Source organism: Crinia signifera, chromosome 1 (genome assembly GCF_055691185.1).
Source record: "Crinia signifera chromosome 1, ASM5569118v1, whole genome shotgun sequence".
NCBI lineage: Eukaryota > Metazoa > Chordata > Amphibia > Anura > Myobatrachidae > Crinia > Crinia signifera.
The window spans coordinates 119,362,032-119,379,436 of NC_139217.1; the positions used below are offsets into that span (position 1 = coordinate 119,362,032).

The 17,405-nt window shown below is 45.2% G+C and overlaps 1 protein-coding gene across 1 annotated transcript in view; it reads right to left on the reverse strand.

Moving 5' to 3' along the window:
- Positions 1 to 9,848, reverse strand: part of PPID (peptidylprolyl isomerase D) — a 16,439-nt gene extending 6,591 nt beyond the window's left edge. The window contains exons 1-6 of the mRNA XM_083172532.1: positions 9,602 to 9,848; positions 5,942 to 6,082; positions 5,671 to 5,777; positions 4,426 to 4,614; positions 2,364 to 2,486; positions 2,040 to 2,146 (exon numbers count right to left, since the gene is read on the reverse strand). Of these exons, the coding sequence (XP_083028658.1) occupies positions 2,040 to 2,146; positions 2,364 to 2,486; positions 4,426 to 4,614; positions 5,671 to 5,777; positions 5,942 to 6,082; positions 9,602 to 9,686 (752 nt within the window). The 5' untranslated portion in view covers positions 9,687 to 9,848. The remainder of the gene's footprint in view (positions 1 to 2,039; positions 2,147 to 2,363; positions 2,487 to 4,425; positions 4,615 to 5,670; positions 5,778 to 5,941; positions 6,083 to 9,601) is intronic.
- Positions 9,849 to 17,405: the final 7,557 nt, after the last annotated feature.

Consider the following 17,405-nt stretch of genomic DNA (forward strand, 5'->3'; position numbering starts at 1 on the left):
TTCAGATTTGAACAGCCAATCACAGCGATCGCCGACCGGGGGGGGCACCCCTGCCCCCCCTGGGCGACGAGGGGGGATGTCTGCTGTCAGGGACAGCAGACATCACCTAACTGTCACTGCGTCTCTAGACGCAGTGACAGTTAGAAACCATGACGTACATTTATGCCATGTGTCGGGAAGTACTTCCCGACCATGACGTAAATGTACGTCAAATGTCGGGAAGGGGTTAAATCCCGGCCGAAGTTTTCGCCAGGTGAAAAAAAAATTGGCAGTTTTTCGCATTTTTTGGGCAAATTCGATATCGCCTGTTCAACCCCAGTGCTGATTTTTTCGCATGGGCCAAAAAAATCCAGCATTGGCAAACACCGCATGTATCAGCGAAATTGCCACAAATTCACGTGCCTTGGGCAGACAAGTGGAAGCCGCTACTAGCTGTAGCTCTCCGCTTCAACTATCCTGTACTCCTATCCTGAGGGCGCCCATCTGCACTAAGTTTTCTACAGGTGTGGGGCACACTACTTGGCACTGTTCTGAACACCTGCTGAAGACCGGCATGAAGGATAGGCTGTGAGCCCAGCTGCGCTGCAAGTGGCTGAGTTTCTGTACCCGTGCCATTTTGGAGTCAGGGCCGCCGAGTGTACATGCGCTGTGGGACGTCGCACTTTCTTTTTTTTTTTTCATTTCATCTTTATTAAGTTGTTATAAAAAAAAAAAAACAATACAGACATTTAAACAAAACACAAGTACGCGAACATCTTCTGATATCACTGCTCCATATTTGTCCCCTTTACTACTGAAGATGAATCCTAAGATGGAGGTCTTGCTGCACCAGATCCTGCTAGCTGTCACCTCCTCTGCAGGTGAGGACATAGGTTAGAATTTTTGGTAAGTTTAGCCAACACAGAGTAGTTTATATCCTGCGGGTAGATTGTTCTGGATAGGTTTTAGCTAAGATCACTAACTTGCCGCCTCTATGTTTAATGGGGAGATTGGGTTTAGGTAGTTAGTAGCGAGGGGGCAGATCGTTATTGGGATCCAAGCATGCCTGGGTTGGGGGTTATAGGGGGGTTGTGTTGTGGCGTTGTATTTTTTGTTTCAATGTATATTTTCCTTATGCTAAGAGGATGTTATAACACTACTATAATACTTGATTCGCATTCAGTATGTGGACATTTTGTTTAAATTCCTGTAACTTGTTCCCATATGCCTTACTCTACAACCGACATCTCCTTATAAGTTACTGTATATAACTAGACTGCAAATCCGAATGGCACCTTTGGATGGTCGTGCTAGCACATCCTGTTAGTGGCACATATTTTTCATATTTACATGCTGATTATGTCCAATGTATATATAGTAATAATGGGAGGGGATGTGGTTACATTTTTTGAGTGTTTATTGGAAAAAAAAGGGGGGGGGGGGGGTGTGATTGAATACTGAAAGGTGAATCTTTGTTTTTTGCCTGGTGAAAACTTCAGTCAGGATTGAATAGGTGCCTATGTGTTTTTAGTTGAAGAAAAAAAAAATAATAAGGGACAAGAAGCATGATGAAAGTCACTAGGCAAATTGAGTGCAGTTTTAGATTTAGCTAGTCTGAATAGACTGCAACAAAACAGGACTACAAGAGAAAAAGGTAAATCCTCAATGTCATAATAAAAACGATCACAAAAAAGTTCTTTGATCTAGTTAGGACTTCACATAACAGTCAACATTTTAGCCTGTATTAATAAACTATCTAAGATTAAGATTTAAAGCTGCAGCATTAGAAACACTTCACAGTATTAAACCTGCAGTCTGGTTTGACTTTTGGAGGAACAAATCAAACCTTTGAGAGATATAGGCAGTTGCCCATAGCAACTTCTCCCTTGAAGGTCTAACACGTTCTTTGGTGTTGAAAAGTCTGCATCATACTGATGGTTTAATCATTAGAAAATAAAAAAATGGCCGCTATGGATTTGGTGTTCCCTCTGAAAATGAGCAGATCACACATCTGTGGACAAGATTATGCGGCAGATTCTCACTTATATATTACAACGCACCTCAGAGCTTTATTGTATTTCTTTGTAGCCATCTCCCAGTTCTGAGATTTGAAGAGGGTATTCCCAATGTTTTTGACGTCTTCTGCTATACTGACGATTTTTTCTACCTGTTAAGCAGACATAGTGATGTACACATTTGATAATGCAGGCAGTTCTGGGGAGTCTATTCATGAACAAAGAAAAAAAACTATTAAGTGAGCCAAAAGGGTGCTATTTCCTTTATTCTTTCAAATTAGTTTGATAAAGGGAGGAGACAAATCAGAATGAGTGTCTAAAAAAAAAAAAATAAAAAAAAAAAAAAAAAAAAGTGTATAGCTTGCTTACGTCATTTAACTCAACATCAGAGTCCTCTGGGAAGTCAGGATGAGTGTCGCCAGAGCCATCCAATGGTGCCACAACCCACTCGTCTCCATCTTTCAGCTCTCCGCAATCTGCTATCATGCACAGCTACAGAGAAAGTGAAGAGTGTTACACTGAGAAACCAAGAACGCTCATGGTGAATGATGGCATGATCATTAAGGTAATATTGTAAAAATAAATGAAAAAAAAGTCATGTGGATGCTTATGTCCCTGCTGCTTAGGTATTATACACTCGACGGCCATTAGGTACATCTGACCAATAATGTATTGTAGATACTCAAACTGTCGCAGCAACTCCATGCATATGACAACAATGTACAGACACTACCAGTGTTTGTTGTTCTAAACCATGCATGTCCAACGTTGGCCCTCCAGATGTTTTGAGACTACACATCCCAGCATGCTTTGCAATAGTTTTAGCATTCTCTAATAGCAAAACTGTGGCAAAGCATGCTGGGATGTGTAGTTTCACAACATCTGGAGGGCCAACGTTGGACATGCCTGTTCTAAACAAAGCAGAGCAGATATCTACTATGTGACAATTAGTGTTGGTGCCATATGGGGCAGGGGTTGTGTATGGTCCTAGAAAATAAAAAAAAATCTCATTGGCTTTTCATTGAATGCATTAAAGATTAGTACATAACCATGCGGCAGCAATTTTGTGAGCAAAATGCATTTTTAAATGTGAGAGCTGAGGGGAGTGTGTCTTTTAAATTGCCACAGGTGCCAGGGAAGATTGCTCAGGGATAACCAGTACAGATCCCCAATGACAGGGAAGCAGCATGAAGCTGTCCTACCCACTCTGTGGTATGATTTTCAGTACTTATGTATATCATGCTTGGATATGTTATTGCATATTGCAGTTATGCTGCTTTCAGACTGCAAAAATGTAATCGACCCGGTATTTTTAAACATTTCCAAAAATGGGTCAGACAGATTAAAACCCTTTCACACCGCATATGTGAAACGGTATTTTACAGTTTCAATGTTTTGGTGGTCTGAAAATTTACCGTTCTGGGGTAAGCTTACCCCCTATACCCTCTGTGCAGGGCACCCCCTCGAGGCATATCCAACCCCCCCCCCCCCCAGGCATATCCAAACCACCCCCCCCCCCCCAGAGGCATATCCAAACCCCCCCCCCCCAGAGGCATATCCAAACCCCCCCCCCCCCCCGCCCAGAGGCATATCCAAAACCCCCCCCCCCCCCCCGCCCAGAGGCATATCCCAAACCCCCCCCCCCCCCCCCAGAGGCATATCCAATCCCCCCCCCCCCAGAGGCATATCCAATCCCCCCCCCCCCCCAGAGGCATATCCAAACCCCCGTCCCCCCAGAGGCATATCCAAACCCCAGTCCCCCCAGAGGCATATCCAAACCCCCGTCCCCCCAGAGGCATATCCAAACCCCCGTCCCCCCAGAGGCATATCCAAACCCCCGTCCCCCCAGAGGCATATCCAAACCCCCGTCCCCCCAGAGGCATATCCAAACCCCCGTCCCCCCAGAGGCATATCCAAACCCCCGTCCCCCCAGAGGCATATCCAAACCCCCGTCCCCCCAGAGGCATATCCAAATCGGGTGCAGATTGTGATCTGTGTCGTTTGAGTGGCATTAAATCTTAAAGATGATCGCATGCTATTTGTGAGGCAAACAATCCATCGTACTGGGCAAATGGATCGAACATAACATTAAAGTACATTATCTGTCCGGGACTGCCAGGGAGCTGCAGGGGATTTCAAGGGAAATCCATGAGACTATTCTGATCGGATGCTGGTCGTCCTAATGTATGGCCAGCATTAGACTATTTTCCTTTTACATACTGTAGTGAAAGTGTAAGAAGACGGTCTGGACATGTGTATGACTTGTTTAATTTATTTTTAGCATTTACTACTCATTCAAGGGACACTTCTTTGTTTAAAGCAGGTGCATTTGACACCTTTGCAAAATAGAGCATCTTTCCATGGTTCTAGAGCACAAATTAGGAAGCCCCATTTAAAGAAACAAAGTCGGTTTATTATGCATGCAGCTTACCTTTGCAGGTTTCTCTCCCTTAATTTCAACATTTTCCAGCATTTTAACAATACCATAGCCTTTGAGAACCATCCCAAATACCACATGTTTCCCATCTAAATGGGGTGTAGCCAGAGTCGTGATGAAGAACTGAGAGCCATTAGTGTTTGGGCCTGCATTGGCCATACTGAGTAGACCTTCCTTATCATGCTGCAAAAGGAGAAAAAGATGTATCAGAAGACAACAACATTACTGCTTGGGAAGCTCTATACCCTGGCCCCAACCAAATCAAAAGTTCTAATCTTTAGCCCAGAAGAATGATGAAACAGTGCTCAACATGTAGACCTCCTGCTGTAGTAGTGCTACATATCCCAGCATACCCTGCTAGTTTTACTATGAGGGAATGCTAAAAAACTGTGGCAGAGCATGCTTAGATTTGTAATTCTACAACAGCTGGAGCGGGTTGGGATAGTTTGGTCTACAGCAAGTTGGTTGTTTTTCCACTGTTTTTTGACACAGACATGGACACAGTTTCCAGTGCACCGCATCGGCTTGCTTCGCTCGCCATGCTTCGGGCACTATTTTATTCTCCCATAACGCCCTAGTGGATGGTAGGGCATGAAATACCGCCTGTCGGCTCAAAAAACAGTGAAAACCCCCATGTCGACCTTTTGACTGTCGACCTAATGCTTGTGTTGACCTAAACCCATGTCGACCTAGAACCATGTCAACCCAACTTTCTGTAGACCCAATGACCGTTTCCCGCTTGAGGTACACAATATTTACACCACAGGAGTAAAAAGGAGCCCATACACTAGGACGACTTCTCCGTAGTCGTGTGCAATCCCAGCCAAGCATGTTGAAAGATTTGGCAATAGGAAATCTATAGTGCAGTCCTTCTGCTCTTCAAGCTCCGATCCAATGCTCAGGGAACTGCACATCACATCGCACCTGATGTCAAAACATGCGATTTGGACACTTCATCCACTTATCGCCGCAATCAGATGAAACGTCCTAGTGTATGGGCACTTTAAGTTTAGAAGAATCTCAAGAAAAGTTGAAGTAATTCATTCTAGTAGATCCCCAACAACTACTTTTTCTGTGCTTCTTTAGGTGATGTGGACTGCTTGTGGTGACATATAAAGGATAATACTCTATTTGGGCCTAAAGCAGCACACACTGTATATATGGCACAGGATGAACATCTGTTCTATTCCAGAATAACTAGCACACAGTACGAGTAAAACCCACTATAATCATAAATACCTTGTAATGGAAGTTTTCATCCTCAAATTTCTCTCCATATATACTTTCTCCCCCAGTGCCATCTTGGTTTGAGAAATCTCCACCCTGGACCATAAATTTCTTGATTACTATGAAGATAAAACAGAAAGTTCATTTAAACCTCTAATCATTCTTTTCAAATAAGTCAGTGTAATATTTTGATTTAGAAATAAACAATAAAAGTTATATTTGCCAATAAAATTCTAAATTAATAAAGGAATATTGTAAAAAGTAGAATAGAAAGGCTGCTTACTTCTATGGAAAGGACATCCTTTAAAATGTAAAGGCTTTCCTGTTGTTTGTCCAACACCTTTTTCACCAGTGCAGAGTGCTCGGAAATTCTCTGCTGTTTTTGGGACCACATCAGCAAACAGCTCCAACACAATGCGACCAACTGAAATAATCAAATGTATAGGTTATAAAGAATTCACCTGCATATTCCCCTCACTATTACACATAATAGTTTACTATATACTTTGACCTTGCCATTTACCGGATTTATAAAATATTTACTTAGTTTCTTATATAGCGCCGCAGATTCCGTCGCACTTTACAATAGTATACAGTGATAAAACAAACTGGGTAACAACAGACAGACTTGGAGGTAGGAGAGCCCTGCTGCAAGCTTATAATCTATAGGATACCATTCTTAACCTTTAACTAAAGCACAATAAAATGTATTAAATGTTAATGATTCTAAGAACATATGTAACACCATTAAAACTATGGAAAATAAGAAATAAGTATTTGGAGATCTTAAAGTAGCAAATAAATATTCTTTACTACCTTCACACTTTGGCCCTTATTCAGATCTGATCGCAGTACAAATGTGTTCTCAAAATGGGCAAAACCATGTACACTGCAGGCGAGACAGATGTAACATATATAGAGTTTGATTTGTGTGAATTCATTTGTTTCTGTGCAGGGTAAATACTGGCTGCATTATATTTATACTGCACTTTAGATTTCAGTTTCAACACACCCCACCAAAATGTAACTCACTGCACGTTACATCTGCCCAACTTGCAGTGCATGTTTTGCCCATTTAGAGAACAAATTTGGACTGAATAAGGGCCATAGTCCCATATTTGATCCCAGGTGAAATTCTCACAAGGCGGAAAAACGATTGGCCTTTTCAGCATTCAATCACAGACACTTTGGACCATTTTTGAGTACATTTTCGCCCATGTGAAATGGCATGGGTGAAAACGGGCTGCAAATTCGCCAAAGCCATGTCAATGTGCAGCAATTACAGGTGGTTTTCACGTGGGCGAAATATCTGCACTGGGATTGAATTTTAAAAAAGGGTAAAAAAAACCCTGCAATTTTAGACTTGCAAAAATTTCAGTCGAGATTGATTACAGACCATTCTAGGATAATGCAACCCACTTACCTCATCCTCTTAGAGATAGACCTAAGCCATAGTGTGCCTACCTCTACCTCAATGTCAAAGCATGTTCACTAGTGTGCCAGTGTCCATCTGCAAACCACTAATCCAATGAGAGAAAGAGCATGCCCACTGGCTATTATAATCAGTGGGTGCCACTCACCTGAGAAGGACTCAGCACATTTTCACAAAAGGCCAAAGGCCAGTGTCTGGGGCTCCTCAAGTCTAAACTAAACATCCTCAGTTTCACATCTAAAATGTATTAGTATGGTAGTGAGGCTCCTACACCTAAAGGCCAGTAACATGAGAAGATTCACATGCAATTTGGGCTCTTTTCCTACAATTGCAGTGATCACAAGAAAAGATCACAAATTGCATGTGAATGACAGCAGGTCCGAAGTGATGTCCGTGTGCATCGCACCAGAGCCTGCTTCTGCAGCCGATGCGACTCGCAATCAGATGGATTGCTTCCAAGCAGTGGCATAACAATAGAGGGTGCAGGGATTGCAATGGCTAAGGGGCCCGAGTGCCCAGCAGGCAATCCCCTGCACCCTTTTTAATTATTATATATTTTTTAAATTGAAACAGTGTCTGGTATAGAAGGGACGGGACACAGGGCACTCGGCAGCATAGACCACCAGACTCTAGAGGGTGCTGCAGCTGCCTTCTCTAATTTCTTTGGTGCACCGCGGAGTTTGCTGGCAGTCATCCATGAATGCACAGTCCCAGCAGTTTTCTCTGTTCTGGGCGCCACAGAGCTGTGGCGGTAGAATAAATCGGTGTCGGGCCCATCCATTACTGAAAGTCCAGAGCTGCCTGTGATAAACCATGTAAAAGTGGACAGGCAGACGGTGGGAAGAGCTGGGGTAGGCATGACAGACTCATATATAGGCTCAGCGGGTCATAGTGGGAGAGCCAGCATGCATCGCCTGCTGATGCAACTCTCCACCCTTGCTCTCCAGCTTTACAGCCTGTCCCTCCCCCCTGCTCTCCAGCGTGACAGCCTGCCCCTCCCCCCTGCTCTCCATCCTGCCCCTCCCCCCTGCTCTCCAGCTTGACAGCCTGCCCCTCCCCCCTGCTCTCCATCCTGCCCCTCCCCCCTGCTCTCCAGCTTGACAGCCTGCCCCTCCCCCCTGCTCTCCATCCTGCCCCTCCCCCCTGCTCTCCAGCTTGACAGCCTGACCCTCCCCCCTGCTCTCCAGCGTGACAGGAGTCACTTGCATATGACCCACATGTATTTTGCCTTGCCCAACGCTGGTTTGGGCAAGAAATATGCTGGCAAATTGGGCATACACAATATTATGATTTACAATTTTGAATAAGTAGCTGCAGTTTTGGAAGGGCTAACTTCAGCCTTGTGACTTCCTCTAGGGGAGACGTCCTAATGTATGTCCAGCATTACTCTCTGCACTTAAAGGGGCATACACATGTTAAGATTTGTGCTAGCGATGTATGCTAAGCAATTTTGGGTAGTCAATTTTGCACTCCCCAGTGTGTACTAAAAAAAAAAAAAAAAAAAAATGGAATTAAATAGCAGATGGCTATATCTGTACATACCTAGTGATTTGAACTCACTTGCCAAACAAATTAACTAGATTTTGACTGCATGGACACAAGATTCAAGCCAGCAATAGTGACACGTGGAACCACACATCGCTATGGGGTGTACACACGGAGTGATTTTTGCTTACTTTTTAAGCAATCTAGGTCACTTAACACACCAACCTGACACAATATAAGCCAGCACCAGGCCACCTGCCCACAACTCTAAAGGGGCATACTAGTGTTCATTCTAGCACTCTCCAACATGCAGTTCCTCTTCCCTGCCTGGGAACTGCATGGGTTTTCAAAGATGGCGGGTGCTAGAATGAACACTCCATACATATACTTTCTGCACTTTTCTAAGCAATCTGACTAGATTGCTTAGAAAGTAAGCACAGATCTCTCCGTGTGTATCCTCCATGGAGAGCACATAGACAAGCAGATATTTGTGCTAAGCAATTTTGTTTAAGCCAAAAAAGCTAGAGTAGTGGGTCAGAATGAGAGATTGCGATCAGTATCTCTCATTCTGTACACTCAGAGAGATTTGCAGTCACTTGCTAAGCAATTTAACTAGATTTTGACCGCATGCACTGACTTAGCAGGCGATAACTAATCACTCGGGGCATACACACGGAGAGATCTGTGCTTACTTTCTAAGCAATCTACTCAGGTTGCTTAAAAAAATAGCACAAAATCGCTCCGTGTGTATGCCTAGGGACAATCGCATGCCCACAAGTTAGTGTGCACACACGCCACCCCACAAACCGGTGCCTGACCACCGCCTACACCCACGTACCAATAGATACCGCCTATGCTGCACATTCTAGAAAGTTCTCTGGGAGATGCTTCCATGCACATCTCCTCCCCCGGAGATTGACCCATGTACTCCCGCACACAGCAGCCCCACATAACCGCGCGCACCACTAGCGGCTCAGACCATTGTACGCGCTCATCATATATCGCGCCGCTCCGGCCGCTGCTCACCTTGCTCGCCTCCCACCTCTACATCGAAGAACACGAGAGGGTTGGTGGAGCTGGACGGCCTGTCACTAGGGGTAGGATGGGACATGGCTCTCAAGCTTACAATGTGCTCTGCTGATGATGATAACCGGCTTCTCAGCACCTGAGCACACTTCCGCTGCGGCGGAGGCGGGACTTCCGTTCCGGCTACAGGGCCCCGCCCCCTTCTGGTGAAGAGTGAGACACTCGAGTGTCGACTCGTGTGCTGCAGAGTGGTCTTTCATGTACAAGTTTCGTACATCTAACTGCCCGCACACCCGCCGCCGTGACACGAGAATCAGGCCGGTCTCGTAGGCGAAGGGGAGGGTCGTCCTGCAGTCACTCCACGAACAGTATTCACCTTTGTATCAGGGATGAATACCCGTCCTTGATGGCTTGCACCCATCGATGTTTTCTGCCGATGCTTGTGTTTCACTCACTTCGATGGTGAATTTAAAGCTGAATTCAAGTGTGCGCAAATCATGTGACTAGTTGTTCCACCAATTTTATGGCGTTGGGGGTTAATTAATATCGCATCAAAAGTTTCATTGGCAGACTCCCAGCCATCAACTTCAGGAAAATCAGACTTGCGAGAGAAAATAGACACAATGATGTTTATAGAAATCATAGCTTCCCATTTTCTGTATTGAAATTGAATAGGAAAAGGGTTGCATTTTGACAAAAGTATTGCATTTTTTATTTTCCCACATCTCCTGCACTCGTTCCAAGTTTTTCCAATGTATTATTTACGCATTTCCCCCATCTCTGCAAAATCAACCTTTATAAAATCTAACAAATCTGGTGGGGTATGGGTGAAAACCGGACCAGGACAAAACCGTCGGACCAGACATTAAACTCTGCATTTTGGAGCTTGTATCGTCCGGTCCGGGGGGTGTCCTGTCCGGGGGGGGGGGGGCTGCCTGTCACACCTGTCACCAGGGAGAGGAGGAGGGCTAGAAAAAAGTCTCCCTGAATGGTCCGGGCATGTAGCAAAAACCGGACGGTCCGGACCACACGGGGAGGCTGTAATCTCCCCTCCCCCATGTCCCTGGTGATAGCTATCACAGGGACCCCCCCGGACAAGACACCCCTGGACAGGACACCCCCCGGACCGGACCCTACAAGCTCAGGACTGCAGATTTTGATGTCCTGTCCGGGGTTTAGTCCGGTCCGGTTTTTACATAGTCCCAATCTGGTGTCATGAGTTGGCCCCTATTCTTGTACTAAAGTTTTTTTGTATGGTTTAGTAACTAAACCATACTTTTTAATGACTCCTGGATCCTAGGTTCTCACCAGGGTGTAAGTGCAGGGGGTGCAGCTGCTATTTGGGCCCACCTTCTTTTTGTAAGTTATGGGTGTCATATAAATTTGCATACCTCCTAACATTTTAACGTTTGAAATAGGAACGCTTGCACTATGGGGGCATGGCCAGTGTTATGTAAGCTGCTGGCCATTCCCCCAGCCCCTCTTCCTCTCTATTCCCTGCTGGCAGTGACGGGGGACTCCCAACTGATGTCCTTCCTCACCGCTGAGCACCACCGGCTCTGGGAAGTGGGGGGGCGCAGGACCCAAACACGAAGGTCACCAGAAAAGCAGGACAGATGAGAGATATGCATTTGTCCCTTTTGGTTGTTAGTTAAGGGATTTTACAAGCTTTTGCTGTGGGGCCTACACATATCTAGTTGTGCCCCTGGTTCTCACCCACATTTCTGATATTTTGTCATCACATACAGTGCATCCGGAAAGTATTCACAGCGCTTCACTTTTTCCTCATTTTGTTATGTTACAACCTTATTCCAAAATGGAATAAATAATTGTTTTTCCCTCAAAAGTCTACACAATACCCCATAATGACAAAATGAAAAAGGGTTTTGGGAGATATTTGCAAATATTCTCAGCTTTTGCTCAATACTTTGTTGATACATCTTTTGCAGCAATTACATCATCAACATTTTTGAATATGATGCCACAAGCTTGGCACACCAATGTTTGGGCATTTTCGCCCATTCCTCTTTGCAGCACCTCTCAAGTTCCATCAAGTTGGATGGGAAGCGTTGGCGCACAGCCATTATCAGATCTCTTCAGAGATTTGATTTAAGTCTGGACTCTGGCTGGGCCATTTAAGGCCATTCACAGAGTTATCCTGAAGCCACTCCTTTGATATCTTGTCTGTGTGCTTAGGGTCCTTGTCCTGCTGAAAGATGTTCCAGTCTGAGGTCAAGAGCGTTCTGGTTGGGGCAGTACAGATGGTGTAATGGTTAGCAATACTGCCTCACAGCCCCTCCATGGCTCCTAACTATGCAAAGTTTGTATATTCTCCCCGTACTTGCGTGGGTTTACTCCGTGTACTCCGGTTTCCTCCCACAATCTAAAAATATACTGGTAGGTTAATTGGCTCGTAACAAATGAACCCTAGAATGTCTGTGTGCATGAACATGTGGTAGGGAATATAGATTGTAAACTCCACTGAGGCAGGGACTGATGTGAACGATTAACTATACTCTGTAAAGCACTGCAGAATATGCAGGGGCGGGCTGGGCCGGGGGGCAGAGTGCCATATGCCCCCCGGGCCGCTTACCCACCCACTGGCTGCGGGCCGTGCTGCGGCTGGATCAGCTTCTCCAGCCCTCCTGCACTGGCCGCGGCTTACAGAACACGGCCGCGGCTACAGGAAAATGGCCGCCGGCCCCCTGCACTGAGGACATGTTCTCAGTGCAGGAGGCCGGCGGCCATTTTCCTGTAGCCGCGGCCGTGTTCTGGAAGCCGCGGCCAGCGCAGGAGGGCTGGAGAACCTGATCCAGCCGCAGCACGGCCCGCAGCTAGCGAGTGGGTAAGCGCTCCCCCCCCCCCCCTCCCTCACCCCAGCATATGTGTTTCTGTCACTGTGGGGGCATATCTGGCACTGTGTGGGGGCATATCTGGCACTGTGTGGGGGCATATCTGGCACTGTGTGGGGGCATATGTGTATCTGGCACTGTGGGGGGCATATCTGGCACTGTGGGGGCATATATGTATTTGGCACTGTGGGGGCATATGTGTATCTGGCACAGTGGGGCATATGTGTATTTGGCACTGTGGGGGCATATGTGTATCTGGCACTGTGGGGGCATATGTGTATTTGGCACTGTGGGGGCATATGTGTATCTGGCACTGTGGGGCATATGTGTATTTGGCACTGTGGGGGCATATCTGGCACTGTGGGGGCATATGTGTATCTGGCACTGTGGGGGCATATGTGTATCTGGCACTGTGGGGACATATGTGTATCTGGCACTGTGGGGGCATATGTGTCTGGCACTGTGGGGGCATATGTGTATTTGGCACTGTGGGGGCATATGTGTCTCTGGCACTGTGGGGGCATATGTGTCTCTGGCACTGTGGGGGCATATCTGGCACTGTGGGGGCATATGTGTCTTTGGCACTGTGGGGGAATATGTGTCTCTGGCACTGAGGGGGCATATGTGTCTCTGGCACTGTGGGGGCATATGTGTCTCTGGCACTGTGGGGGCATATCTGGCACTGTGGGGGCATATGTGTCTTTGGCACTGTGGGGGAATATGTGTCTCTGGCACTGTGGGGGCATATGTGTCTCTGGCACTGTGGGGGCATATGTGTCTCTGGCACTCTGGGGGCATATCTGGCACTGTGGAGGAATATGCGTATTTGGCACTGTGGCAGAATATCTGGCACTGTGGCGGCATTTGTGTCTGGCACTGTGGGGGCATATGTGTATTTGGTACTGTGGCGGAATATCTTGCACTGTGGGGGCATATCTGGCACTGTGGACATCACATTGTGCGGTGTAATGGGCATCATGGTATGGGGCGTAATGGACATTACGGTGTGGGGAGCATTGGGTAATTGCCATCACAGTATGGGGTGTAATGGGCATCAAGGTGTGCAGCATAATGTGTAATTAGCATCACAGTGTGCGGTGTATTGAGTAATTAGCATCGCAGTGTTGGGCGTAATGTGTAACTGGCATCATGGTGTTCAGCATAATGTGTAATTGGCATTACGGCATGTGGCTTTATGTGTAATGGGTATTACAAGGTTCGCTAAAATGTGCAATCTGCAGGTACACAATACAATCATGGTACAGGCAACGCCCCTTATGATAGGCCACGCCCCTAATTTTTCGGCGCGCCTACGGCGCGCAAAAGCATTCCTTCCGACGGTGACTTGGCTGATTATGGGCCAGTGCTCTGGACTTGCCCCCTAGGCTAAAAGTTGCCAGCCAGCCCCTGAGAATATGTGTGCGCTATATAAGAAACTGTTAATAAAAAATAATAACAGGTTTTCATTCAGGATGTCTCTATACATTGCTGCATTCTCTTTCCCTCTATCCTGACTAGTCTTCCAGTTCCTGCTGCTGAAAGACCTCTCCACAGCATGATGCTGCCATGACCATGCTTCACTGTAGGGATGGTATTGGCCTGGGGATGATCGGTGCCTGGTTTCCTCCAAATATTATGCCTGGCATTCACACCTAAGCGTTCAATCTTGGTCTGAGAGTCCTTTAGGTGCATTTTGGCAAACTCCAGGTGGCCTGCCATGTGATATTTACTAAGGTGTGGTTTGTCTTGCCACTCTACCATACAGACCTGATTGGTGTATTGCTGCATAGATGGTTGTCCTTCTGGAAGGTTCTCCTCTCTCTACCGAGGAATGCTGTTGCACTAACAGAGAGACCATCAGGTTCTTGGTCACCTCCCTGACAAGGGCCCTTCACCCCTCGATCACTCAGTTTAGACGGTCAGCCAGTGACTTGTGATTTGACTACCGCTATGAAACTCTTCATGATGAAGCACTACAAGGCAGATGCAGCTCTTTCCGCTCATCTATCCTCCAATGATCTTTGTTTCAGATTATATGGTTTCTTATACTGTTATTGGATTTGGGAGTATCCTAAAATCCCCTATGGAATGTTAGGAAAATATATTTGTAGATTTAGGGAATTTCATGTTTTGCATAGGATCATGCAGTATATGGTCAGTTTATTTTTCTAGTCGAGGAGTTAGAAGAATTTATAATATATTCAATAGGGTTGAAGGACCTAATCCATGCCCCAGTTATTTCATTACATATTGATCTCCATTTAGGAGAATTTAAAAGCTAAATATTATTAGTTTTTACCGGAATGTCATTCCACTTTTCCAAAATGTTCAGTATATCTATTATACTGCTTGTTTATGTCTATATGTCCCCCAGTGTCTTGTCTCTTTTTGTCTCCCTCCCCCTCTTCCCTATTTTATTATCGTCTTGTAGATGGCTAAGATTGGGAGTGAACAGTGATTTATACAGGTCTCGGTTTTTACCTGCCCACGTAGACACCTATGACTGAATTGAAGATTGGCTCACTTAACGTCGGTGGAATCCATTCACCAGCGAAAAGGCGCAAGATCCTCCGCTACCTTCAGAAACAGGCTGTAGATGTGGTATCTTTGCAGGAGAGCCATCTCCTACCCCCTGAGATTTTAAAACTTCAAATGCTTAAATGGCATCATATAGCTTCTGCCCCTTATAATAGCAAAGCTAGAGGTGTAGTCATCCTGGCTTCGAAATCTCTGCCCCTGGAGGTGCTGTCGGATGTGGAGGGTAGATACATAAGTGTGGATCTGTCGGTTTACCATACCCAATACATTTTATGCTCCATTTACGCACCAAATGTCGACTCTAAAGCTTTCTATAAATCAATACTTAAATTTCTCTTACCCCATACTTCCATCCCTATAATTTTATGTGGGGACTTCAACTTGGTTTCTCATCCTGTTTTGGACAGATCCTCGACCCACTCTCAAATGAGACATACCCCGAGAATTGGCATACCATTCTCTTAGAATCTTTACAGCTGGTTGATGGCTGGAGGGCCCTCCACCCTATGGACAAAGAATATACCTGCCTGTCCGCAGCCCATCACACACTATCACGTATTGACTACATATGCATATCTACTTCTCTATTCCCTGGAGTAAAAAGTGCAGCTATTTCCCCTATTATACTCTCTGACCATGCACTGATTACTATGACTTTTCAGACTTCCAAAGAAAAATCCACCTATAGATCCTGGCGATTCCCTGCTCATCTAATTCATTCACCAACATTCCAATCACATATAGATAAGACGTGGTCTGACTACCATGAACATAACTCCCTGACTCTGATAGAAAATCTACCAGTTTATTCGATGGCTCTTAAATCAGTTCTTAGAGGAGCGATCTTACACTATGAATACAACCTTAGAAAAAGCAAGTTAACCATTATCTAGTTCAGCAAAACAACCTCTTGGAGGCTTATTCGGCTTTTATTTTAAACCCCTCTCCGTTAAGCAAATCCAAATATTTACAAGCCAAAACCATATTGGAAGATACTTTACAGGCTATGACCGACAAACTTCAATTTATTTCTAACTATAAATACCACAGATTCGGAAATAAAACTAGTAAGCTACTTTCTAGTATTCTAAACTCTTGTAGACCTCCTATGCTGGTAAATCCTCTTACTCTCCCTGATGGTTCCCTTACTACTTCCAATGCTCAAATTACCCAAGTAATGTCAGACTTTTACCCCCCCCCCCGCAGACATTGATAATTAACAAATTCCACTACTTACTCAAGCCCCATGTTCACCACACACTATATGGCCTACTCTAGTATATTCACAAGTTCCATCTCAATTTTTGACTCCTCTCACCTCTCCCATAACAATACAGGAAATACACAAAGCTATCAAATCTTTAAAACCAGCAAAGGCCCCAGGCCCTGATGTTTTCTCAGGAGACTTCTACCGCCTCTTTGCAGACAAAAGTGCCCATATCCTGACTAATGTGTTTAACCACATCTTAAGTAACTCAGTCCTCCCCCCACACTTCAATTCCGCTATAATTAAAGTCCTCCCTAAAACTGGAAGAGACCTCTCCAAACCCGTCTCTTACCGACCCATATCTTTTCTAAACTGCGACTATAAGTTGCTAACTAAAATATTAGCTGAACGCCTTAAACCTGTATTACCTCATATAATACACCAGGATCAGACGGGTTTTGTTTCGGGGAGGCAATCCATGCGTAATGTAAGGAAAGTACTAGCTGCCACACAATCCAGATATACAAATATGCCCTCTGATACCCCTGACCTTGTATTTTCTATAGATGCTGAAAAGGCCTTTGATCTGGTGTTGTGGCCCCACCTATTGGATACGATGTTGAAATTTGGAATCCCCCAACTATATATAAACTTTCTCAAAACCCTATACACCTCCTCATCTTCCCAAATAGCCTGCAATGGATTTCTATCACCCCCATTTCAGATTAGACGAGGTACTAGACAGGGATGCCCTCTATCCCCCCTTCTCTTTGCGGTGGCTACTGAGCCTTTGACTATTGCACTGAGAAAGTCCCAAAATTATACTGGTATACTCATCAATAACTTGGAATTAAAACTTTCCCTTTTCACTGATGACATGCTTCTATTTGTGTCTAATCCTTTAACTTCCATCCCAGCCATTATGTCCATTATAAATGAGTTCAGCCCTATATCAGAATACAAAATTAATATCAATAAATCCAAAATATTACCACTCTCCCCCCTACCTTCCTTCATACTGTCACACCCCACCCTGGCACAATTTAAAATACAAACCACCCACATAAAATATCTGGGAGTCCTTGTCACTAGAAACCTGCACACTATACAAAACTAATTTCACCCCCCTCTTAACAAAAATTTAAACACAATTATAAGGCTGGTCTAAACTCACGCTTTCCCTCTTTCCAGGGCAGCAGTACTTAAA